Source organism: Plecotus auritus, assembly GCF_963455305.1.
Source record: "Plecotus auritus genome assembly, chromosome: 9".
In the NCBI taxonomy this organism is placed as follows: Eukaryota; Metazoa; Chordata; class Mammalia; order Chiroptera; family Vespertilionidae; genus Plecotus; species Plecotus auritus.
Genome location: NC_137783.1, coordinates 91,888,135 through 91,915,031, shown reverse-complemented (window position 1 = coordinate 91,915,031; position 26,897 = coordinate 91,888,135). Strand labels below are relative to the sequence as shown.

The following is a 26,897-nucleotide window of genomic DNA, read 5'->3' as shown; positions in this document are numbered from 1 at the left end:
ATATTGTTTTTTTTAACTGCTTGATCAATTAGTACTTATCTTCTCTGAGTCCCTGTCATTCTCAAAGTATCTCTGATTGGGTGATAAATGATAGGATATAACTTAAAGTTTAGAACAACTCTTATTAAAATATAATAGGATTTCTACTGACTTAGGCAATATTTAACATTTTACTAGAGATCATATTTAATTATATAAGAATTCCACTTCTGCCCAGCTTCAAAATAAAAAAAGAATAGGAGCTATGGCTACTAGAAAAGAAGAGATATAATTTTTACATTTTTTCACAAAATTATGATTATCTACATGGTAAACTCTAGAATCAATGGTCAAGCTAGCTGAACTAATAGGAAATATGAGAGATAGGGTCTAAAAAGACATAGAAGATCATCAAACAATAAAACTTAATAGAAAAACATGTCTATTTACATAGGACTCAAAAAATTATCAAGTTCCTAAGACTATATCTAAGGAAACAAAGACATTATCTTTATGGGTAAAATTCTGAAACTTTATTAAAATACATACAAGATTTAATTAAATGGAAGATCAGTTAAAGTGTGGAAATGCTCAATATGAGAGCTATGTCCAACCCCAATTTTTCTTTAACTTCATGCATTTTCAGCTTAAATCAATAGGGTTTTTATAGAACTTAACAAGCATATTCTAAAATTAATACTGAAGTTTAACTCTATTAATATAGCCAAATTAATCCCAAAAAAAGATGAATTAAGAACACGGTGACTTGCCTTACCAATTATAAATACTAAGTGTAAAGCTATAATAACTAAAAGAGTACAGTTTCAGCACAGAAATAGACAAATAACCGAATAGACTTGAATAAAGAGTTTAGAAAGAGATCCAGGTTTATAATACAACTTAGTTATGAGACTTGCAGGATTCTAACTCAGGGGGAGTATGGTGGTAGACAATTGGATTTCTAAAAGAAAACAGCAGCAAAAACAAACAAAAAAATGCCAACAACAGTACAAATCCATACATCTCAACAACAATGGCACGATGTTCTAAAGGGGTGAAACGAAGATGAAAATCAAAGAAATTAAAACAAAAGAAGATAAAATCTTTGTTATTTCAAGGAATAGTGGATTACTTAAATAGGACGTAAGGGAATGAATCATAATGGAAAAGGTTAATAAGTTTGATTAATTTTTTCAAAATATCTAATACCATAAATTCAAATGGAGATGGTGGGCTGGGTTAAGATATTTACAACAGTACAGTAGAATTAGTATCTCAAACACTTAAAGAACTTTTACCAATCAGTAGATAAAAACAATGTAAAAAAAATGAGCAAAGGTAATTCACAAAACTGAAACCTTCGAAAAGGCCAATAAATCAATAAAAAATGTCACCTCATCAGAAAACAGGACACACAATACTAATAATAATACTACAGAAGATAATTTTTTCCACCCATCAAATTACCAATAACTAAAAATTTGACATTATCAAATGCATCTGGAGAAAACTCTACTACTCTGTGTATTAATTAGGAGAGTAACTAGGTAAAGCAAGTTAACATTGCCTAATAAAATACAAGTGTTTCTGTATCACCTCAAAATAACACTTCAAAATATCTACCCTAGATAATTTCTCATCATAAAATTACGACACATGTAAAAGGTTTTTAATGTAGCATTATTTATAATAAAAAACACTGGAATAATCTACCCACTAATAGAGAAATGCATTAATAAAATATATTCTTATGATAGATTAAATGTATATTATCCTAAAACTTAAGGTTGAATTAAAAAATTGTAAAAATATTAGCATATTTGCTATAAAATCATTTACACAGAGTAAAAATAACTGATATACAAAACAACACTCCATATTATTAATGGATATACAACACACAAAAATGAAAAGATAGCCGCAAAAAATGAACCAAATTCATGATAATTTTTGCTTATGGGACTGGGAAGGAGAAGGAGATTAGGATTTGGAGTTTGGGTGTGAAAGGAACTTCTACTTCATCTGAAATATTTATTCTTTTTAAAAGTACGTGAGGCAGCCCTAGCCTATTTGGCACAGTGGATAGAGTGTTGGCCTGTGGACTGAAGGGTCTCGGGTTTGATTCTGGTCAAGGGCACATGCCCAGGTTGCAGGCTCAATCCCCAGTAGAGGGCATTTAGGAGGCAGCCAATCAATGATTCTCATCATTGATGTTTCTATCTCTCCCTCTCCCTTCCTCTCTGAAATCAATAAAACTATATTTTTTTTTAAAAAAAGAAAGTACTTGAAGCAAAATTTTAAAAAAGTTCTTGAAGCAGGAACAAGACCTTCAGATGTCTGTTACCACTGCTTATATTCAACATTAAGCTGAAGGTTCTAGTCAGGTCAGTTAAACAAGAAAAAGAAATAGAAGGCATCCAAATTGGAAAGAAAGAAATAATACTATCTATTGGCAGCTGACATGATTTTATGGAGAGAAAATCTTAATGAACCACTAAAAATAAACTAGCGCCGAAACCGGTTTGGCTCAGTGGATAGAGAGTCGGCCTGCGGACTCAAGGGTCCCAGGTTCGATTCCGGTCAAGGGCATGTACTGTGGTTGCGGGCACATCCCCAGTGTGGGGTGTGCAGGAGGCAGCTGATCGATGTTTCTCTCTCATCGATGTTTCTAGCTCTCTATCCCTCTCCCTTCCTCTCTGTAAAATATCAATAAAATATATTTTAAAAAAATAAACTAGAACTAATAAGTAAGTTCAACAAGTTGCAGGATACAAGAACAGTATACAAAAACCAATTGACTTCTATACACTAGCAATGAATCTAAAAATGAAATTAAGAAAATTATTCCATTTATAAAACATCAACTAAAATGTTTAGGAATAAACTTAACAAAAGAAGTGCAAGATTTCTACACTGGAAACCACAAAACATTGTTAAAGAAGAGCTCAATCAATGGAAAGACCTTACATATACATGGATCAGAAGATTTAACATTGTGAAGTTGGCAATATTCCCCAAATTGATCTATAATTCAGTGCAATTCCTATTGTAATTCCTGAAATTAAAAGTTGATCTTAGCCTGGCCAGCGTGGCTCAGTGGTTGAGTGTTTACCTATGAACCAGGAGGTCATGTTTCAATTCCCGGTCAGGGCACATGCCTGGGTTGCAGGCTCAATCCCCAATAGGAGGAGGCAGCTGATCAATGATTCTCATCATTGATGTTTCTATGTCCCTCTCTCTCTCCCTCTCTGAAATCAATAAAAATATACACTGAGTGGCCAGATTATTATGATCTCTGAACACATAATAATCTGGCCACTCAGTGTATATCCTATATAATAAAAGGCTAATATGCAAATTGTCCCCTCCACCAGGAGTTCAACCAGCAGGCAGGCCAGCCAACCACCCATGTCCCCTCCCCCTGGCCAGGCTGGCTGGACCCCACCCATGCACGAATTCATGCACCGGGCCTCTAATATATATATATACATACACACACACACACACACGCACACACACACACACACACACATATCACATACTGAGTGGCCAGATTATTATGCATTCAGAGATCATAATAATCTGGCCACTCAGTGTATATTACAAAAAATTGATCTTAAAATTGATATATAAACACAAAGAACCCACAGTAGCCAATCTTGAAAAAGAACAAAAAATTTAGAGGACTCACACTTCCCCATTTTACAACTTACTACAAAGCTCTATAGCTCAATAGAATAGAATTGAGAGTTCAAAATAAGCCCTTACATTTATGGTCAATTGATTTCAACAAAGGTTTCGAGACAATTCAACAGCAAAAGAATAGTCTTTTCAACAAATGTTTCTGGAACAGTGGATACCCATATGCAAAAGAATGAATTTGGATCCCTATCTTCCACCAAACTCAGAAATTAAGTCAAAATTGATCCTTGACTTAAAATGTGAGCTAAAATCATAAAAGTCTTAGAAGAAAACATAGGAATATATTTCCATGACCTTGAAATAGGCAGTTTCTTAGATACAACATCAAAAGCACAAGCCATAAAGAAAATTGATAAATTGGATCTCATGGACTTTCAAAAGTTGTGCACTTCAAGACAGAAGAAAGTGAAAAGATAACCATTGACTGGGAGAAAATATTTGCAAATCATGTATTCAACAAGAGACTTATAGCTAGGACATATAATTACTTCTTGCAACTCAATAAGACAATTCAAGAAATGAGCAAAGGATTTGAATAGACATTTCTTCAAAAATGATATATGAATGGCCAATAAGCATAGGAAAAAATGCTCATCATTAGAAACCACAAGATTTGACATCACAGCAACTTGAAGTGCTATTAAAAAACACAATGAGCCCTGGCTGGTTTGGCTCAGTGGATAGAGCATCGGCCTGGGGACTGAAGGGTCCTGGGTTCGATTCCGCTCAAGGGCACATGCCCGGGTTGCAGCCTAATCCCCAGTAGGGGGTGTGCAGGAGGCAGCCGATCAATGATTCTCTATCATCATTGATGTTTCTGTCTCCCTTCCTCTCTGAAATCAATAAAAATATATTAAAAGGAAAGCAATGGAAAAAATATCCTCAGGTGAGGATTAACAAAACAAAAAAAACATGGAGTTACAATATGACTAAGTAATTTCACTCCTAGGTATCTATCCAAGATAGATAAAACCATATGACCCCACATAGACTTGTACATGCATGTTCATAACAGTTATTCATAATAGCCAAATGTAAAACCAATCCAAATGTTTTCGGCTGGAACAGATGAATGGATAAAATAAAATCTGGTATATTCATAGCAATGGGGTATTTATTATTCAATGATAAGAAGAAACAAAATACTGATACATGCTACAACATGGGTGAATCTCAGAAATATACTGAGTATAACAAGCCAGATACAAAAGACCAGACATATGATTATATATATGAAATATCCAGAATAGGAAAATCTGTAAAGACAGAAAGATTAGTGGTTGCTTGGAGCTGAGCATGGAAATGGGCTGTGACTACAAGTGGACATGAGGTTTCTTGGAGTGATGGAAATGTTCTAAAATTAGATCATGGTGATGGTTGCAGAGCTGTAAATATACAAAGTCATTGAACTGTACACTTAAAATGGGTGAAATTTTTGTTATATCTCAATAAAGCTGTTTAAAAAAACCACTTGAAGCAAATATGACAAAATATTAAGATGTCAATTCTGGCTGGTTGGAATGTAGGTGGTTGCTTTATATTCTATTTACTCTTGGTTTTAATGTTTAAGATACCATAAATTCCTGGGCCCCAATTTCAAGTCAGATAGATATGTAAATTTAAAGTCTTTTTATTATACGCTTACCTTCAGACACTGACAGTTGCCCACATCCCCAAAGCAATGAATGAACCCTTGTCAGAGCACTCTCAGTGGGGTCTACCTGTCTCATTCACAGCAAATGCAGCTCTTTAGTGCCTGGCTCTTCAACATACGCCAAGAGTGACTGGACCTGAGGAAGGCATTTTACATGAAAGAAAGAAAACATCCTAGAAGGGTGAATTCAGAGGAAGCACACAATATAGAAAGCAAATGAAGCTTTTTAAAAAATCTGTATAATACTTATAGAGAAAGAGGAGAAAATCAGTGACCCTGGAAAGTATTAGAAATGTATAATAAAAGGAATATTCAGAGAATAGAAGAGAATGTGGACATGAAAAAATAGTTGCTAGAAGGTTTGGAATATAAAATACAACAAAATAACAAAAAGATGGAAAATAGCCAAAACTGGTTTGGCTCAGTGGATAGAGCGTCGGCCTGCGGACTGAAAGGTCCCGGGTTCGATTCCGGTCAAGGGCATGTACCTTGGTTGCGGGCACATCCTCAGTGGGAGTTGTGCGAGAGGCAGCTGATGGATGTTTCTCTCTCATCGATGTTTCTAGCTCTCTATCCTTCTCCCTTCCTCTCTGTGAAATATCAATAAAATATATTTAAAAAAAAAAGATGGAAAATAGGAGGACAAAGAGAAAATGAGAGGATCAGTCCAAGTAGTTTAATATTCAACCATAGAGACTAAAAATATAGTGGGAAGGAATATATTAAAGAAATGATAAGAGAAAATTTCACTGTACCGAAGAACATGATTTTCTACATCTGAAGGTCTAGCATAATAGTTGACAAAAAAAGACTTACCAATAATATCGTAATGAAATCTCAGAAAATAAGCCTCAAAAGAATATCCTACAAGTGTCCAGAGAGTAACAACAGGTTGCACAAAATCGATCAGAAAACAAATTGCTTGAGAGAGAACGCATACACGTAAATTGGTTTTAGGTTTCTAGAAGCTAGAATTCAATGGAACAGTGTCTTCAGGATCCTGAAGGAAAAGCATAAGGGTAGAACAAAGACATTTTCAGACATGCAAATTCTGGTAGACAGTTATATTTGTGATCAACCAATAATTTTAGACTTTCCTTTTTATGTTTGGGGAAATACCCACATTAGGAAACCCTGCCTCGCCAGAGTTGAAGCCAGAATTCAATGTATCCAGCATCTAGGGGTCCTCAAACTTTTTAAACAGGGGGCCAGTTCACTGTCCCTCAGACCGTTGAGGGCTGGACTATAGTTTAAAAAAAAAAACTATGAACAAATTCCTATGCGCACTGCGGGCCCGGGGCAAGTTGGCTGCTAAGCAGGACAGGCAGCGGCACCCGGCGGGCCGGATAAATGTCCTTGGCGGGCTGCATGTGGCCCGCGGGCCGTAGTTTGAGGACGCCTGATAGGCTCTTTCAATCAGATACTTCCGGGGAAGACCTCAATTTGAAGAAATTGAGGGAGTAAATTTTACACAGGATCAACTCCTGGAGGAGGGTGGTGAGAGAGAGCTTTCAGAGGCAGCAGTGGCATAGGTTCTAGTTAGTAATGGCCCTTGCTCAGGATCTTTGATGCCTTTGACCAGAGGAGGTATTTGAATACCTTAATACAGTATATAGATTTTTTGATAATTTGGGTATTGTTTCTGGATGCACAGTCTTCAAACCCTATTTTCTGGTCCTCCTGTAGATTCTGTGAACTACTTAATAATCTCTAATGAAGCTTCCAAGGATGCTCCTGGTGGGTAAGCTCCACTAACACAAAGGAAAAAAGACTGAGATGGGGGAACCAGGAGATATAACATAGGAAAAGGGGATCCCCAAGGTCACAGTGAATAGAAACCCCAGGATGCAGGCTAGGCAAAGATTAGCCAGTCCAAGATCAAGTAAGCATATGGAAGGCTTTAGGGAGAATAGCTCTTGAAAAAGAAATCTGATTTAGCAACGGATGTGCTTTATTTTTTAAATTGATTTGAGAGAGGGTAAGGGAAAGAGACATATTTATACATTCATTGGTTTATTTTTGTATGTGCCCTGACCAGGGATTGAACCAGCAATCTTAGTGTATCTGGGCTACCTAACTGAGCTACCCAGCTAGGACTGATACGGTTTATGTATTTAGAAGAGATTTACACTACTAGAAATGAATTTGGGATGAATTAACATGTATAAAATTAAGCAAATGAAATAATGAGATAAATATTAACTAGGATAAATAAAACTTTATACATGAAAGGAAGTGTAGCCCTAGCTGGTTTGGCTCAGTGGATAGAGTGTCGGCCTGCAGACTGAAAGTTCCCAGGTTCGATTCCGGTCAAGGGCATACACATGCCAGGGTTGCGGGCTCGATCCCTAGTAGGGGGTGTGCAGAAGGCAGCCGATCAGTGATTCCCTGTCATCATTGATGTTTCTCTCTCTCCCTCTCCCTTTCCCTCTCTGAAACCAATAAAAATATATTTAAAAAAAAAGAAAGGCAGTATAATCATAGTAAACTACATGACTCAGCTGTGACTAATTTTAAATGGTAAATATTCAGACTTAAAAAAATATGTTACAGCTATATGAGAGGATGGGTATGTGTGTTGGGATGGACCATAAGAGAACTAAATCCATGTGTTATATAGTATGAGTGTCCACAATGTCTAATACTGAAAAGTCTAGAAATATTGGGAGGGAAAAAGAAGAAACAGCTAAAACACATGAGTGATTGCCTTTGAGGAGTGCAAATGAGGGAGAGGAAGTGAGTTGGTCAGTGTTCTTTAGTTGCATACTATAAGCTTCATCTATTTAGTTTAAGCCAAAGGAGTTGTTTGTTTGTTTGTTTTTGAGCATTAAGTAGTTTATGGGAGAGTACAAGAAGCAGGCGTAGGTGCTACTAAAGAAATGTATTTTTTAAAAAAGAAATGTATTTAAAATGTTAGAAGTTGCCTTAAAACTCAGTGGAGTGGCTGTGTCTTGGAAATAGGGGATTCAAGAAGACTTCTGGCTCCTGCCCCTCTAGCTGCCAGTTACCACTGTGACTTCCACAGTATCCACGTAACAGGAAAACGGCTGATTTAAAGGCCAAGTCCCAGTCTTTGACGTGATTTAACCTATGCTGTTCATGCTTGGCATTTCCCTGTGTCTTTCTCCTCTATGTCCACATTCTTGGATATTTGCAAATAGGAAGTTCACACCAAATAGTGGCATTTGAGACACAAAGGTTGCAGTAAAATTCACCTTTTTAATCTTCTCTTTTCCATGGGTTTTATTAAAAAGGAAATGTTGAAGCTTGTGGGGCAGAAACATGCAGATATCTTGGAGAGAGAAACAAGCACATCTTATGGAAGGGATTTATTATTTTAGACAAGTGCCCATCAGAGGTGAACGCTAGCTGTCAAGTAAGGCATTCTGGAGAGCTCCCACCTCAGTAGTTTGTATTGGAAACCAATAAATGGCTCAGGCAAATTGTGCTCATGGACTGTGGAGGACAGAATCCACATAGTCCATGAGCAAGACTTGCTTGAGCCCTCTCCAGAGTTGGTAGGGAAGGATACCTCATGTAGGAGATTAATCTGGAAGGCAGGGGTTATAACTTAAAAGAAAAAGAAAAAGAGAAGAACCCTGGCCTGGTGGCTCAGTTGGTTAGGTGTCATCCTGTGCACTGAAAGGTTGCAGATTAGATTCCTGGTCAGGGCACGTGCCCAGGTTTCAGGCTCAGTCCCTGATAGGGGTGTGCAGGAGGCAGCTGATCGATGTTTCACTCTCACATTAATGTCTCACTCTCCCCATTCCTTCCACTCTAAAAGTCAATACAAATATAAATTTTTTTAAAGGAAAAGAAGTGAGGGAGGAAAAGCATAGAGTCAGAGAAAATGACTGGAATTCTTTTACTGGAGCCAACTGTTTGTGTAAGGAACTCTTAAGAGATATGTTTGAGAAAACAAAAAGAGATAAAGATGGTGGTTTAAACACAGTCATTCACTTTGTTTCCAAACTCCACTGAAGTGACAGGAACAGGATTTTTGTTTTAAGAAATTTGAAAACATGATTTACCAAACCCTGAAAAGGTGAATCCTAAATTGGCAACAAGGAAAGCCAAGAAGCAACCCAATGGTCTGTATAGAACCCCAAAAGGCTTAGGATTTCATAGCACCATGTACCTCTGGATGTGGCAGTTAAAACGAGGCTAGGGAGGATCTGTTTCAACAAATCCTTTCAAGTCTAAGAGGTTGGAGCCTTAGATGCCCTCCCTTCCTTTGGGCAGCAGAGCAAACTGCTCCTCTCACCCTGGCAGAAGACTAAGCTTCATGGTCTATGGACTGGGAATTTACAGGAACCATTGAGAATGTGGTTGTCCTGGGGAAAACAAGTTGATTTAGTGAATCTCACAAGCTGGTTTGGATACTGGAAATTTCAGGATCCATTTTCCACGGGGAAGCCAGGCCTGTCCCCTCCAGGAAGAAGACTGGAAGATCCTTCGCGGTTGAACAAAGGTTCAACCAGAAAACAGCCCAGCCAGATCATCATGCAGGGAAGCATCATCAGTGAACCCTTCTGCTCGCCCTGAGCTTCTAGTCAGTTTTTTGTGCTATGCTCTTATATTCGAGCCAACTGCTAAGGATTACCAGGCATTTGAGGAAATCCTTAAACCTGAAAGGTAGACCAAAACAAACAAAGAAAGAATAAAAAATTTGGAAGAAACAGACCATGCAGCCCAGCCAGCATGGCTCAGTGGTTGAATGTCGACCTATGAACTAGGAGGCCATGGTTCGATTCCTGGTCAGGGCACATGTCCGGGTTGCAGGCTCGATCCCCAGTGATCCCCAGTGTGGAGCATGCAGGAGGCAACCGATAAATGATTCTCTCACTATTGATGTTTCTATCTCTCTCTCTTTCTCCCTTCCTCTCTGAAATCAATAAAAATATATTTTTTAAAAAAACAGACCATACATATATGGGGGGAAAATGAAATCTTTAAAAGCCACTGACATTTTTGTACTTTTAGAGAGACAGAAAAAAATGCTCCCAAGAAACAAGAACAGAACAATAAAAAAGAAGGGGAAAAAGGAAGTTACATATACACAAAAAGCTAAGGGAACAGAAATAACCCATTGGAAATAAAAATTTGGTAGACTCCTAACTGGTTTGGCTCAGTGGATAGAGCATCGGCCTGCGGACTGAATGATCCCAGGTTTGATTACCGTCAAGGGCATGTACCTTGGTTGCGGGCATATCCCCAGTAAGGGGTGTGCAGGAGGCAGCTGATCGATGTTTCTAACTCTCTATCCCTCTCCCTTCCTCTCTGTAAAAAATCAATAAAATATATTTTAAAAATTTGGTAGTCTGAAAAGAGAATAGTAGGTTTGGAAAATGACATTTTTCAGACACTGGAACATAGTGATAAAGGAATAGGAAGTTGGGAGAAGAAAAGATACAAAAATTAGTGGTCCAATATCCAAATAACAGGAGTTAATGTATGGAGGAAAAGTAGAAGTCATCAAAGAAGTAAATAAAAATTTTCCCTAAAACTAAAGAACCAGAATTTTGAGATTGAAAACATTTAAGAACATTGAGACAAAAGCCTTTATAAACTGAGAGTAGGAGAAAGAAAAAATATACACCAAGTCTTATATAAAGACCTAGGAATCAGCCCTGACCGGTTTGGCTCAGTGGATAGAGCGTCGGCCTGGGGACTGAGAGGTCCCAGGTTTGATTCCAGTCAAGGGCATGTACCTTGGTTGCGGGCACATCCCTAGTGGGGTGTGTGCAGGAGGCAGCTGATCGATGTTTCTAACTCTCTATCCCTCTCCCTTCCTCTCTGTAAAAAATCAGTAAAATATGAAAAAAAAAAAGACCTAGGAATCAAAATTACATTTTTCTCATTCCTTCTTATCCATAAAACAGTAAAAAACAAAAAGTTAATAAAACAAAAACACCCAGTCAGAATTAAAGGTAAACTCACAATTAAAGGTATAATTAACATATAAAAGAAAAACTATAAGATAATATTTATCTGCCTTTGGATGGGGAAGTAACTTTCTAAACATAAAGCCAAGAAGAATATTACAAAGGAAAAGAGATTCAATAACATAAAACATTGAACTACATGTCAGAACATTTTAAATAAAATTTAAGAAGTATAGCTCTGCAGCCAGTGTGGCTCATTGGTTGAGCATCGACCCATGAACCAGCATGTCATGGTTCGATTCCCAGTCAGGGCACATGCCCAGGTTGTGAGCTCCATCCCAGTGGGAGACATGCAGGAGGCAGCTGATCAATGATGTTTCTCTCTCATCCATGTTTCTCTGTCTTTCTTCCTCTCTCTAAAATTCAATAAAAACATTTAAAAAAAAAATAGAGTTCAGGAGATGCACACCTGCGAGAGAAGAGGGGGAAGAGGAAGGCGTGGGCATGATCCTAGGATGGAGAGGATCTTGGAGAAATCATTATTTAAATATATTTTTATTGATTTCAGAGAGGAAGTGAGAGAGAGAAATATCAATGATGAGAGAGAATCATCAATTGGCTGCCTCCTGCACACCCCTCATTGGGGATCAAGCCCCGAAATCTGGGCATGTGCCCTGACCAGGAATTGAATGGTGATCTCCTGGTTCATAGATTGACGCTCAACCACTGAGCCACACAAGCTGGGCTTGGAGGAATTATTTTTAAAAGACATAGGAGAAAGACTTGCTAATTTCTAGAAATCCATCAAGTTTATGAAACCAGATGTTTTTTAATCACTCTGATATTAAGAACACACTTTTCCATTGTCAAAACTGTCAGGTTTCTTTAGAAAAAATTCTGGTGTTTTGTGGAGACTATGGATAAGAATAAAATGGAAGCTCTAGCTGATTTGGTTCAGTGGACAGAGCTTTGGCCCAAAGACTGAAGGGTCCCAGGTTCGATTCTGATCAAGAGCACATACCTCAGTTGCAGGTTCCCCAGCCCTAGTCCAGGGGTGTGCAGGAGGCAACCAATCAATGGGGGTCTCTTACATCAATAGTTCTGTCTCTGTGGAGCCCTAGCTGGTTTGGCTCAGTGGATAGAGCACCGGCCTGCAGACTGAAGGGTCCAGGTAAGATTCTGTTCAAGGGCTCATGCCCGGATTGAGGGGTGGATCCCCAGTAGGGGGGCTCTGCAGAAGGTGGACAATCAATGATTCTCTCTTATTTTTGATGTTTCTCTGTTCCTTTCTGAAGTCAATAAAAATATATTTTAAAAATAAATACTTGATGCTGGTCTCAAATTAAAAAAAAAAATCAATGGAAAAATATCCTCAGGTGAGGATTAACAAAAAACAACAAAAACAAAAACAAAAAAAAACACAAAAAAAATCCTAAAATGGAAGAGTATCTGAAATGCAAGGGTATTTAGTCTCCACTGGTACCTGTGGCTCCAATTGAAAGTGAAACCGGACAACCAATGGGTCTGGGCTGCCTGTCACTACTTGAGCCAATAAGAAGAGACAGGGTTGAATTATGGTTTATTCCAATAATGCCCACAGTATGGGAGAACAGCAGGCCACCCCCGAAAATCTGCTCCACCCCCACTCCTCCTTAAACCAGGTGCTATATTGGGTAGAAGGACAAAGATTACATGGGGAAGTAGGCAAAAGGAATAAGAATAGGTATGTAAACAGAATAAAAATGGGGAAGTAGGCAAAGGGGATAAAAATGGGTAAAATGATTACAGATTACAGGTAATGGGATTGAGGAGTTGCAAAGGGCAGTGCTTCTGGGACTCCATTGTTTTGGCAACAAGATTGTTAGTCTTTGCATGATAATAGGCAGTTCTGGGATGAGGAGAATGGACCGAATTCCAGGTTAACTCCCAGGTCCCCAGGCTTACAACTCCCACCAAGATCAAAATATGCTTTCTTTAATCATAACAAAACAATCACGGTTTGCAGAGCATGATTAATATTTCTTATAACTATAGCTAGCCTCCACTATTCTATTTCACCCTCCCACCCCTAACAGAAGAAGCAGAAGGCAGTCTCACAATAAAAGCAACCATTTGAGACCAAGTATCTCAGAGAAGTGACTGATTTGTGGGAAGTACTAAAGGGCATTGTCATTGTGCCTGGCCGGTTCTGAGCATAGAATCACACAAAATCAGAATATTTCCTTTGAGGCCCAATATCTGAAGAATTATGTATATGCCTCATTCTTTCTAGAATCCTTAGAAATGTAGAAAGGAAATAGTTTATAAAAAAAACCGCACAAATTCAACACTTATTTTAATTGTATATTAATAATTCGGTAAGAAATGAGGGCTTGTGTGATATTCATAGTCAACATGTTATTCTTTTTCTTTTCTAAAAATATATTTTTATTGACTTCAGAGAGGAAAGGAGAAGAGAGAGATAGAAACATCAATGATGAGAATCATTGATTGGCCGCCTTCTGCATGTCCCACATTGGAGATCGAGCCCACAACCTGGGCATGTGCCCTTACTGGGGATCGAACCGTGACCTCCTGGTTCATAGGCTGATGCTCAACCACTGAGCCATGCTGGCTGGGTAGCATGTTATTATTTCTTAGGGGAAAGACCCTTACTTGGTTTGTAAGTTTCTCATATCTAGCTCCCCTAAATTGTTTCACTTTTCTTTTTTTCATTTCTTCAGATCAAGTTTTCAGATAGAAAGAATGAAATATTTGATTATGTATTCCAGAAAAACACATAAATAATTTATAGTAAAATCATTGTAGAATTTTTTATATGTTCCAGGCATAAAACAGCTTGGGCCACCGACATAGGCATCAAGCTAGAATGAACTGAGAATTGTACCTCTGCTTTGCCCTGACTGATGTAAGAGCAACCCCACACCAATCAGGTGTCTCCTTGACATTGCCACGGGGTTGTAGAAGAATATCTTAGATTAAAAAAAATCACGATGAGATGGGAGACTATCACGTGACACTGGTAATCTTGTCACTTGTAGAACTTAAAGGTCTAGTTTGGGTGTTGACAGCTGTAGAGTAGGAGAGGAAGGCAAGCTGGATCCTTGGACTCTGGTAAGGAAGGTAAGGAGAGCACAGGATGCCTATCAGGATGTATAGATGAGGAAATGGGTTTCTGAATGTAAACTGTTGTCATTTATGTTGCGACATGTTTGGTATTGAAAGGGAGGTGAAAGAAGACTGTAGCTTAAATCAGGAAAGAGACTGAAGACTGATGATTTAAGAGAGACAAAGAGGATAGTGATTATTTAATTGACCTCAATCCTTGAACAATATAAGGTGTTGATTTAATGAGTTTAACTGGAGACCTTAGCCCAGGAGAGGAGGAGTACCTCTTCTCTTAAGACAGGAGAGCAGGACGAAAGATGGGATGTAACCATAGGGGGAGAGGCTGCAGTGTGTGATAAATTGTTTCTTTCTCTCTTTCTTTCTCTCTTTCTTTCTTTTCTTTTTTTTTTTTTTTAATATTTTATTGATATTTTACAGAGAGGAAGGGAGAGGGATAGAGCGCTAGAATCATCAATGAGAGAGAAACATCGATCAGCTGCCTCCTGCACACCCCCCACTGGGGATGTGCCCGCAACCAAGGTATATGCCCTTGACCGGAATCGAACCCGGGACCCTTCAGTCCACAGGCTGATGCTCTATCCACTGAGCCAAACCGGTTTTGGCTCTTTCTTTCTTTCTTTCTTTCTTTCTTTCTTTCTTTCTTTCTTTCTTTCTTTCTTTCTTTCTTTCTTTCTTTCCTTCCTTCCTTCCTTCCTTCCTTCCTTCCTTCCTTCCTTCCTTCCTTCCTTTCGTCTCCATCCCTTCCTTCCTTCCTTTCATTTATTGTTGAGAGTACTATAGATGTCCCCTCTTCCCCCCCCCCCCCCCCCCCCCCCCGGCATTGTACCTCTCCACCTGGTTCTTGCCCCGCCCCAGGCCTCCAGCCCTGTTGTCTGTGTCCATAGGCAATGCATATAAATTCTTTGGTTAATCTCTTCCCACACTTCTTCCTCCTCCTTTCCCTCTGAGATTCCTTGCCTCTGGTTCTTTTTTATTTATCCGTTTATTTTGTTCCTTAGATTCCACACATATAAGTGAGATAATGTGATTCTTGTCTTTCTCTGTCTTATTTCACTTAACATAATCTCCAAGTCTCTCCGTGCTGTCTGAAAAAGTAAGAGATCCTTTTTTCTTTTATTTATTTATTTTATTTTTTACAACCTTGTATTCCATTGTGTAAATATACACTTTTTTTTAAAAAAAATATATACTCATCTACTGATGGGGACTTGGGCTGTTTCCAGATATTAGCTATTGTAAATAACGCTGCTATGAACATAGGGGTGCATATATTCTTAATTGGTGTTTTGGGATTCTTATGATATATTCCTAGAAGTGGGATCATTGGGTCAAATGGCAGTCCCATTTGTAATTTTTTGAGGAAACTCCACATTATTTTCTATCGTGGCTGCACCAGTCTACATTCCTATGAGCAGTGCACTAAGGTTTCCTTTTCTCCACATAACAATTTTTGGAGTGCACACTCTATAATAAAGTACAAAGATTCCTCAGAAAAATACAATGATGAGCAAGACATAGACCATGCCTTCAAAGTACTTTTATAAAAAATTGATTTCAGAGGAAAGGAGAGGGAGACAGATAGAAACATCAGTGATGAGAGAGAATCACAGATCGGTTGCCTCTTGCACACCCCTCACTGGGGATCAAGCCCATAACCTGAGCATGTGCTCTGACCGGGAATCGAACTGTGACCTCCTGGTTCATAGGTCAACCTTCAACCATTGAGCCACACCAGCTGGCCTCAAAATACTTTTATATGGAAGATGAGACAAGTACAGAGATAACTCTAGGACAGTGGTCGGCAAACTGCGGCTCGTGAGCCTCATGCGGCTCTTCAGCCGCGGTTTGCCGCTTTGTTGACTACTGAGTTTGCCGACCACTGCCTTAGGGAAAAACACTTAAAAAAAACATTTTAATAATGTACTAATGTCTTTAACCTGAAGTCAAAACTTCTGGGTAAGGGTAATGCCTTACGCAGTGGTCGGCAAACTTATTGCTCAACAGAGCGGCAAACCGCGGCTCGCGAGCTGCAGTTTGCCGACCACTGCTCTAGGAGATTGCGAACACAAATTAATGAGCTTAATATACAATTTTTCTACACCTCACTTTCTTCCTCCATAAAGGAGACAATGATAGTATGAACTTCATTGACTAGTTATAAGGTTTGAATGAGATACTGTATAGAAGTGTTTATTAAAGGGCCTGGCAAAGATTAAGTGCTAAATAAAGGTGATTCTAGCTGTTCACATTATATAAGGTAAAAATGGTAAGTGTTAAGAGAGAACTAGAGGAGATGAAGAGATGGTATTTTGTTGAGGCAGTAAAAGAAGATAAAGCATCAAATCAAGTTCATTTAAGAAGGGGTAGAATGTAAGGACTAAGAAGGAAGAGAAATTTGGAAAGGAGAATGTGAGAAGAGGGAAACAGTTGTCTGGGAAAGCCAGAGGCCCTGTACTTTAGGAGAAGGCTGGGGACCTTGGGTCATTCCTCCAACAATGGGAAGGAAGCCATTATTCCCGTGGGAAGCTGAGCATGAGCACTTCCCATCCAACTTGTCAGGGCTCTGGGATAGCCCATTGTTCAGGCATTCCGGGGTGGACACCTGGAGTCATTTTTGGACAATGCTGCTCTTTCATAATAATCCATCCCTGAGTGCTCATCAGGTGTATCTGGAATAGGGAGAGAGTGATGTTATTTCCACGCAATTTTTAGAATCTAAATTAATTGAATTTGTCATGCTCCCTCAAGGATGAACCAGATTGTCATCCACTACCCCTCCACCACCCCCATTTATTAGCAGTAAGTTCTATAGAGACCTAGAGATTGTTTCACCAGTTGTAACCCCTCCATTCATCCTTTGACATTAAAATTGGAAAAGGAGCCCTAACTGGTTTGGCTCAGTGGATAGAGCATCGGCCTGCGGACTGAAAGGTCCCAGGTTCGATTCCGGTCAAGGGCATGTACCTTGGTTGCGGGCACATCCCCAGTAGGAGGTGTGCAAGAGGCAGCTGATTGATGTTTCTCTCCCATCAATGTTTATAACTCTCTATCCCTCTCTCTTCCTCTCTGTAAAAAAATCAATAAAATATATTATAAAAAAATTGGAAAAGGAGAGGAGTGTAGTGGTCCTCCTTATCTCGCCCTCTGCAGATTCATTGGTGCAGGAAGGTCCAAGTAGGGCAGTGGTGCCTAGAGTCACTGCTCTCACTCAAAGACCCCTGCTATTAGCATTCAGGTCAGCCGCAAACAGATTGAAACACTCTTAAAAGCCCTAAAAGCAGGTGATTACAGAGAGCAAGCACTTCCTTGGCTATTTCTGCCCGCTGACCCCAGACCCAAAGGAAAAAGGATTTATGTTTGGTCAAAGAAGCCAAATTGTAGTGGCCTCTCTAGATATGGGGGTAGTGGAGGATTGAGAGCCCCCAAATTCTCTTGTCTGAATGGATCTCTGGCGCCAAGATTCTATGGGACCATGGAGATGTGCGGTTTTCTATTATTTTGAGCAGTGGCAGGCAGGCAAGCTGATATTTGTAGTCTTGATGGGCGATTGCAGGGTGAGGAAGATGAAATGCCTTGGTTTCTAAAGGATGGGGTTGCCCTTCCCTGGGAGCTCCTCACCACGGTCCTCGGCAGCCCTGAATGCTTTTAGTGTTTTGTGTCCTGACAGTTGTGCGAGCGGCACTGCACTACCTTTCCTCCATTCTGGCAGCTTTCCCAGAGAAATCTTTGTGTTGTTCCTAAGTGGGCTCTGAAATGTGTAGACCCCCAAAACTTGGATTTGTTCATGGTTTCTGGCAAACTTTGGGGGATTTATTCAGAGCCAATAACTCAGACATTTCCAATAAGTTTATAGGGTGAATTCAAGTGGATTCAGAATATCTAGAAAGTCTCCTCTGATTTCCTGCGCCAACTGAAGATAGGTAGGTATGTCGGAGCCTCCTGACTGGTGAGGCTAAGTGATTTTACTTGCACTAGGGAGCTGGGCATTAACCTCTTCAAGTTCTTAGCGACTCCCCCAGTCACTGTAGCTCTGACTGTGGATGAAGCTGTTTGTTTGCGCTTATAAATTGTTTTTTAAAAATTATTATTTAAAAAATATGATTTAAAAATAAAAAAATATGATTTCAGACTTGTTGAGGGATGGCAGTCCTTTCTCTCCTATATTTTCTTTGTAAGAAATCTCAAAGAAAGAAATGAGATAAAACACCCATGTTTTATGAGCTTAGATAACACTGAAAATTAAGCCGTTTACTGGAACAAGGGAGGGTGGTTCAGTTGGGAGAGAAGCTTATATAGATGTTTGGGTTCCAATAAGATTAGGGTGGGGCTGATCTGACTAGAATTTCGAAGAGTCACTCATAAGGGCTCTGATTGTCAACACATGTTTTATTTGGAGATGTTTTCTTGAGAGAAAACAAGGCCATCAGAGGAGATCTTTCCGAGAAGGTGACATTTGAGCTGAGGCTAAGGAGGTAAGAGAGTTACCTGTGTGCAAAGACCATCAGGCAGAATACCGGGCTTATTTGAGACACAGGAAGATGGTTGGAACTGAGAGGGCAAGGGGTGGAGTAGGAAGAGGTAAAGTCACAAGGTAATGGTGGACCAGATCATGTAAAGACTTCAAGGACATTCGAAGGATTCTAACTAGATGGAGGAGGTGTTCTGGAAGTTTTAGAGGGGAAGGTGAAATAGAATATTTGGAGAATGGAAAACCTTAGAAATTGGGAGAGTATAAGAGGATTAGCAAACAAGTATTAAGGGACCACTTGAGATTGCGTTAATGAAATAGTTTGCTGATGTATCTTTGTTTTTAACTTTAATGAGAATATTTCTTTTGTTTTACTATTAAGCATGATACTTGCCCCTTGCCCGGTTGCTCAGTGATTAGAGCATGCCTCCTCCCCTCTCCACTCACTCCAAAGGGTGGTGGGTTCAATTCCAGGTCAAGAGCATGTATCTTGTTTGCGGTTGCAGGCTTGATTCCCAGGCTTGGTTGGGGTGAATGCGGGAGGCAACCAATTGATGTGTCTATCTCTCCTCTCACTCTCCCCACCTCCCTTCCACTCTATCTAAAAGCAATGGAAAAATATCGTTGGGTGAGGATTAAAATAAAGAATGTTAACTGTTATTTATTTTTTCTTAAAATGTATTTTTGTTGATTTTTAGATAGGAGAGGGAGAGAGAGATAGAAACATTGATTGCCCACCACTGGGGATCCTGTGCCCTGACGGGGGATCAAATAAGTGATCCCTTGGTGCATGGGACGATGCTCAATCCACTGAGTCACAGGAGCCAACACTATGTATGTATTTATTTTTAAATCCTCACCTGAGGATATTTTTCCATTGATTTTTAGAGAGAGTGTTAGAGAAAAGGAAAGAAAGAGAAACGCATTGATTGGTTGCCTCCTGCCCGAGTCCCAACCAGGGCCCCAGCCGGGGAGGAGCCTGCAACCTAGGTATGTGCCTTTGACCAGAAGTGAACCCGGGATCCTTTGGTGTACATGCTCTATTCACTGAACCAAACCGGCTAGGGCCCGCTATTTATTTTTTACATGAAACCCTGTACCTTATAGAAGTCATTTTTCCTTTTTAATTAAACTTATTGGTGACATCGATTAATAAAATTATATAGGTTTCAACTGTACAGTTCTATGATACATCATCTGTAAATTGCATTGTGTAGTTTTTCTTTATGTTTTATAACTAGAGAATTTTAAACTCATGAATGGATGTTGAATTTCATCAAGTACTTTTTGGTACCTACAAGATGAAAATGTTCACTTCCTTCATTAACACTCTGAATTAGATCATTAGATTTTCTGATATTGAATCATCCTTGCATTCCTGGGAAACATCCTATTTGGTTATGTTGTAGTATTCTTTTAATATATTGGCATATTTGATTGGATAGTATTCTATTTAGCATGCTTTTTTTTACACTTATAAAAATGGCCTGTAGCATTATTTTCTGTTGTCCTTTTCTGATTTTGCTATCAGAGATAAGAATAACCTCCTCTGAGTAGCTCTCCCAACTTTCTGTACCCTGAAAGAACTTGCATAATAAGACTTAACTGTTTCTTTAAAATTTGTTAGACTCACCTATAAAATGATGTGAAAAATGAGTTTTTAGGGGTCATATTTTAAACCAGATTTTTATACTGGGTCATTCAAGGTTTCTGTTTTTCCTTGGGTTCATTTTGGATATATTTCCTCTCAAAAATTGTTCTGTTCTCTTCAAAATTTTGATGTCAAATTGCAAACATTATCCTTTGAGGTTTTATTTTTTTTTAAATATGTTTATTGATTTCAGAGAGGAAGGGAAAGGGAGAGAGAGAGATAGAAGGGAAAGGGAGAGAGAGAGATAGAAACATCAATGATGAGAGACAATCATCCATTGGCTGCCTCCTGCATGCCTCCACTAGGGATCGAGCCTGCAACCTGGGCATGTGTCCTTGACCGGAATCGAACCCAAGATCCCTCAGTCTGCAGGCCGACACTCTAGTCACTGAGCCAAACCAGCTAGGGCTATCATTTGAGATTTTAGAAATTCCCTACTATATTACTAGCTTAGTGTATTATTCAATTCCTAATATTATTTTTACCTTTTTTTCTGTCTCCTGATCAGTTTTGCTCAGATTTGTTGCTTTTATTAGTCTCCTCAAAGAACATTTTGGTCATCATCTCTGTTTTGCATGTATTATCTTTCACTAATAACATCTTTCTTTTTGTTATTTCTATACTCTTCTTCCCTTCAATTGAATGTTTAGTTCATTTATGCTCAATCATGTGTCCTTTTACTTTTAATATAATGAAATATGTCTTTTACTGTTCTTGAATGCTTTTCACCCTAAACTCTATTTTTTTAAAATATATTTTTATTGATTTCAGAGAGGAAGGGAGAGGGATAGATAGAAACATCCGTGATGAGAGAGAATCATTGATCAACTGCCTCCTTCACTCCCCCTACTGGGGATCAAGTCCGAAACCCAGGCATGTTCCCTGACAGGGTATTGAACCTTGACCCTCCTGGTTCTTAAGTCAATGTTCAACTACTGAGCAACACCAGCCAGGCCTAAACTCTATTTTTAAGTAAACATATTCCAATTTATGAAAGTCATAATAGCTTGATGAATTATCACATTAGCTATTCTGATGGCTGTGTAATTAGCACTTAGGTTCAGAACAGAATATTAACATCACTCCAGAGAACCCTTTTAATCCCCAAAGGTAAGGGGGTCTCACAACCTCTTTCTTTTTGGTACCTACAAGATGAAAATGTTCACTTCCTTTCATCACTCTGACTTCTAACATAGATTACCTTATTTTAAGTATGGATAATTTTGCTCATTATGCTTATAAAATTATTCCAAAATTTAAATGTAGTTTTTGTTTATCTTAATTGATATACTGGATTCCATTGTATGACTACACCACAATATATTTACCCATTCTGCTGTGATGGACATTTGAGTTGTTCCTAGTATTTGGCTACTAGAAATAGTGTAGTTATGAACATTCTTGAATGTGACTTTCAGTGAACAGCTGGACACATTTCCTTGCATGTGATAACAGTTGAATCATAGCACTTGTATATGTTCTCTTTTATACAATGCATATGCTCAATTTTAATAGATACTGTCCAAATTGTTTTCCAAAGTGAATGTAATTATTTCCATTCTCTTTACGGAGATATAAAAATTCCAATTGTTCCACATCCATACCATCTCTTATGTTGTAAAGTAATGAAATGGTAGCCTTTCTTGGAGTTTTCAATAATATCCCATGGTGCTATATTATTTGTAGTTCCCCAATAACTTTTTCTAAATATTAATTTTTAACCTTTCTGTATTTTTTCTTTCAGGTTTTGCTTTAAAGACTGGTCAGAAGACACTACACTTGGTGTACCACAGCCAGGACTTCATAATTCAATAGATCTCCAGAGGACAGCCAACTGAGGAATATCACAGGAGTGGAATCTCCTGGTGAATCAGCAGGCCTAATAAACTTTACCATCTAGTTTGCATAAAAGTCATAATAGGTTGATGAATTATCACATAAGCTCCTCCTACCTCATAGATATTCAAATCCATTTTTGAAAAAGTATCGTTTTCCAGCATCCTCAACTATCTAACATACTTAAAATCTTTGGAGTTTGCTTATTGATGGAAGCTATAAAGTCTAAGGCTAATTGTGCCCAGAACCCAAATTGTAACATAATGATATTTTATCCAACCAAAGAAGAGTTTAATGATTTCGATAAATATATTGCTTCCATAGAATCCCAAGGTGCTCACCGAGCTGGCCTGGCTAAGATCATTCCACCCAAGGAATGGAAAGCCAGACAGACCTACGATGATGTCAATGACATCTTAATAGCCACTCCCCTCCAGCAGGTGGCGTCTGGGCGAGCAGGTGTGTTCATTCAATACCACAAAAAGAAGAGGGCCATGACAGTGGGGGAGTATCGCCTGCTGGCCAACAGTGGACAATATCAGACTCCACCACACTTGGATTTTGAGGATCTGGAGCGGAAATACTGGAAAACGCGCCTGTACGATTCGCCCATATATGGCGCTGACATCAGTGGCTCCTTATTTGATGCCAGCACTAAACAATGGAACCTTGGCCACCTGGGAACCATCCAGGACCTGCTGGAGCAGGAGTGTGGGGTTGTCATCGAAGGCGTCAACACACCCTACCTGTACTTTGGCATGTGGAAGACCACCTTCGCTTGGCACACGGAGGACATGGACCTTTACAGCATCAACTACCTGCACTTCGGGGAGCCCAAGACGTGGTACGCGGTGCCCCCAGAACACGGCCAGCGCCTGGAACGCCTGGCCAGGGAGCTTTTCCCGGGCAGTTCTCGGGGCTGCGAGGCCTTCCTGCGGCACAAGGTGGCCCTCATCTCGCCCACTGTCCTCAAGGAGAATGGGGTCCCGTTCAGTCGGATCACTCAGGAGGCTGGAGAGTTCATGGTGACGTTTCCCTATGGCTACCACGCTGGCTTCAACCATGGCTTCAACTGTGCGGAGGCCATCAACTTTGCCACCCCGCGATGGATCGACTATGGCAAAGTGGCCTCTCAGTGCAGCTGCGGGGAGGCCAGGGTGAGCTTTTCCATGGACGCGTTTGTGCGCATCCTGCAGCCCGAGCGCTATGAGCTGTGGAAGCGCGGGCAGGACCGGACTGTTGTGGACCACGTGGAGCCCACGGCGATGGGCAGCCAGGAGCTGAGCGCCTGGAGGGAGGGCCGGGCGGCCTGGAGATCTGCGCTGGGCCTGAGGCACCTCCAGCCCCGTCGGGCCACGCACACCCCTCGATCAGTGGGCACGGGCCGTGGGTCCCGCCGCCACCGCGGCAGCCGGGCCCCTGTGCGCCAGCCATCCCTGCGCCCCTGGCTAGCCTCGGGTTCTGCCTCTGCCGCCCAGCCCGCGGCTGCCGCTGCCTTCTGCTCCTTGAAGCCCGACCCATCCTCACAGCCAACCTCGGGCCCATGTGCCCAGGATCTCCAACCAACTGGCACACGTGGTCGTGGTCGTGGTCGTGGTCGTGGTCGAGGTCGAGGTCGTGGTGGTGGTCGTGGTCGTGGTCGCTGTCCTCGGGAACAGGGGACTCAAGAGTTGATTGATCAGGCCCCGGCTAAGAGGCGCCGCCTAGTGGGCGCAGTGCACACAGCTCCGGATCCCAAAGCCCTGACTGTGCCTGAGGACAAACCTTCCATGGACAGCCCAGCACCGCTGGTCCCAGCATCCTAAGGTGGCATTTGGGTGCTGCTGTGCTCCTGTCCCCTAAACCCAGGGGACGCCTACCTTTGTTCTCCATGTTCTTTTGTGTGGAGATTCATTGAGCCTGGCCACATTTACATCTCAAAGCTGTGAGCAACTTTGTAAGTCACTGGTCTTGCATGAGAGTTCCCCGGTGTTGCCTCTGGACAGGCTGAGTCCCTGGTATTTAACAAGATCGTCATAGTTTATTCTTCCTCCCAGACCCTGGATTGTCTTTGGACACTGCTAACTCCTGTGTGGCCAAATGAGCTTTCACCCATTGGACACCCTGTTTCTATGTGCACCCTAAAGGTTCTGCTGAGTTTGCCAAAGACTGATCTACCCCAGTCTCCCATCCTCTGGAACAGCTGTGGATGTTGCCCATCTTCAGAAGAATCCTGGGCTTTGGTTCCCCTTCAGTCTCCCTCCCTTTTCTTCCTTCCTCTACCCTCGCCCCGCCTCCCCCCCTAAACCAGGCCCCTTTGACCAATTAGGTCAGCAGAGGCTCAAAAAATCAGTTATGATCTTTCTGAGTCATTGATATGTTTAAAATGCTATCACCAGTATTTGTTCACAAATATATTAAAGGTAACGGATATCTGACTTTTTTTCTAATATTGTTCATTCAACCAATTGAGGGTTTGAGGTTACTGTTTTCTGCACTTTTCTTACTAATTATATCAAAAACATTTTAAGCAAAACATATTCTTATGGCCTAGTAAAATTGTGTGGAGTTGGTGAATGAAGTGGGGATGGTTGTTGGGTTCTGCTTGACCGCCTGGCTGGGGAATTGGATGTACAGACATTATCTTAAGGATGACTTGGTGGAAATCATTTGGCACTTGGCTGAGCAATAGTACCCGAGTTGCTGGGAGAGATGAGCAAGCAAGAGGACAAAAGTACCGTCATCCAAATTTTTTCTCTTCAAGTCTTCTTACTGTTTCAAAGCTGTATGTATGTATTTATTTTTATATTTTAATGTATTTTTATTGATTTTAGAGAAGAAAGGAGAGGGAGAGAGAGATAGAAACATCAATGATGAGAGAGAATCATTGATCAGCTATCTCCCACACACTCCCAACAGGGGATCAAGCCCACAACCCAGGCATATGCCCTGATTGGGAATCCAACGGTGACCTTCTGGTTCATAGGTAGATGCTCGCCCACAGAGCCATTCCAGTCGGGCTATATGTATATTTCATGTGGTTAAATTAACAAGACCATTTCAATTGGTAATATGTGGGGATGGGACGGTAGGGCAGAATTGGCAGGGGCTGGCCTGGGTTCTGGTGATCAGGGAAAGCTTAGAGCAGGAGACCTTTCTGAGACCCAACTGACAAAAGGAGTTGGTTTCCACTTAGAGAAAACAGAAAATGTAATAGCTCCAGTGTGGAATAGAAAGGAACCTTGTTTGTATGAGTCATAGAACTGAAGAAGGAAAACTGTAGGACCTTGTAACTCATATTAGGTATTTGAATATTTTTCTTTTTTTAAAATCATTTATTAAGTATTTTTATTGATTTCAGAGAGAAAAGGGGAGGGAGAGAGAGATAGAAACATCAATGATAAGAATCATTGATCGGCTGCCTCCTACATGCCCCCTACTGGGGATCGAGCCCACAACTCAGGTATGTGCCCTTGACCGGAATTGAACCCAGGACCCTTTGGTCCGCAGGCCGATGCTCTATCCACTGAGCCAAACCAGCTAGGGCAGTATTGGAATATTTTTCAACTTGAAATAAGGTAGTGGCAATTTAAAACAGCACTTGACATGATTTGACATACATATTCAATCAGCATAGCTCTGTGGACTATGGGGGCAGAAGTACTTAGAATATCTAAGTGATTAAAGGGAGAGTTGATGGTTATTTTGACTTAGGCTTTACTATTGAAGATGCACAGAGTGGACAAACTCAGAATAAATTTTGGGAATTAAAAATGATAGTTTGGATACAGAAGGAAACATTTCAAAGAAGCAAACCACCTTTCCCCTGGCCCCAGCTCTCCCTTACAGAATTTCAGTAACCCTCAGGAATATGAAGCACCGAATAAAAAAGTGAAGAGTAGTGAGTACCCGCCTGTGAAGCTAGTGAGTGTGTAATTGGTGAAAACTGTTGAGAAACAGTGGCAAGATAAAATTTGAACTCATATAACCTATGACCAAGAGATTAATTTTAGGCACTACTAGTGCGGGGTACTCCAATAGATGTGTGGGAGAATGTTCACAGCAACGGAGTAAGAGGTCAGAAGAGGAAACAACGCAAAGGCCCAGCGGAGGTAGAAACGTTTATACAATTGAATGCAGCCCCCAAACAAAAAGCCAGCTATGTGCGTGACACAATGAAGGAAAAACACACATGAAAGGGTACATTAAAACATTCTCTTCTTTTTTTTATATATATATATTGATTTTTTACAGAGAGGAAGAGAGAGGGATAGTCAGAAACATCAATGAGACAAACATTGATCAGCTGCCTCCTGCACATCCCCTATTGGGGATGTACCCACAACCAAGGTACATGCCCTTGACTGGAATCGAACCTGGGACCCTTTAGTCCCCAGGCCGACGCTCTATCCACTGAGCCAAACCAATTAGGGCAAAACATTCTCTTCTTAAAGGTTTATTTATTTTTAAAGGTCCTATAAAGTTTTTTAAAAAAATGGTACAGTTTTAATTTCATATTGTTTACTGAAATTAATATGCTTGTAGTTTGGACAGGTTAATTGGAGAGGCGGATGAGGCAGTACTCCCGAAGGAGGAGCCTGAGTCAGGTACTAA

At 40.3% G+C, this 26,897-nt stretch overlaps 1 protein-coding gene across 1 annotated transcript in view; it reads left to right on the top strand.

Annotated features, from left to right (window-relative positions):
* Nucleotides 1–24,720, top strand: part of LOC308233278 (lysine-specific demethylase 4D-like) — a 35,336-nt gene extending 10,616 nt beyond the window's left edge. Inside the window, exon 3 of the mRNA XM_080640175.1 lies at nt 22,213–24,720. Coding sequence (XP_080496301.1) covers nt 22,514–24,109 — 1,596 coding nt within the window. The 5' untranslated portion in view covers nt 22,213–22,513 and the 3' untranslated portion in view covers nt 24,110–24,720. The remainder of the gene's footprint in view (nt 1–22,212) is intronic.
* The last annotated feature ends 2,177 nt before the right edge of the window (nt 24,721–26,897 follow it).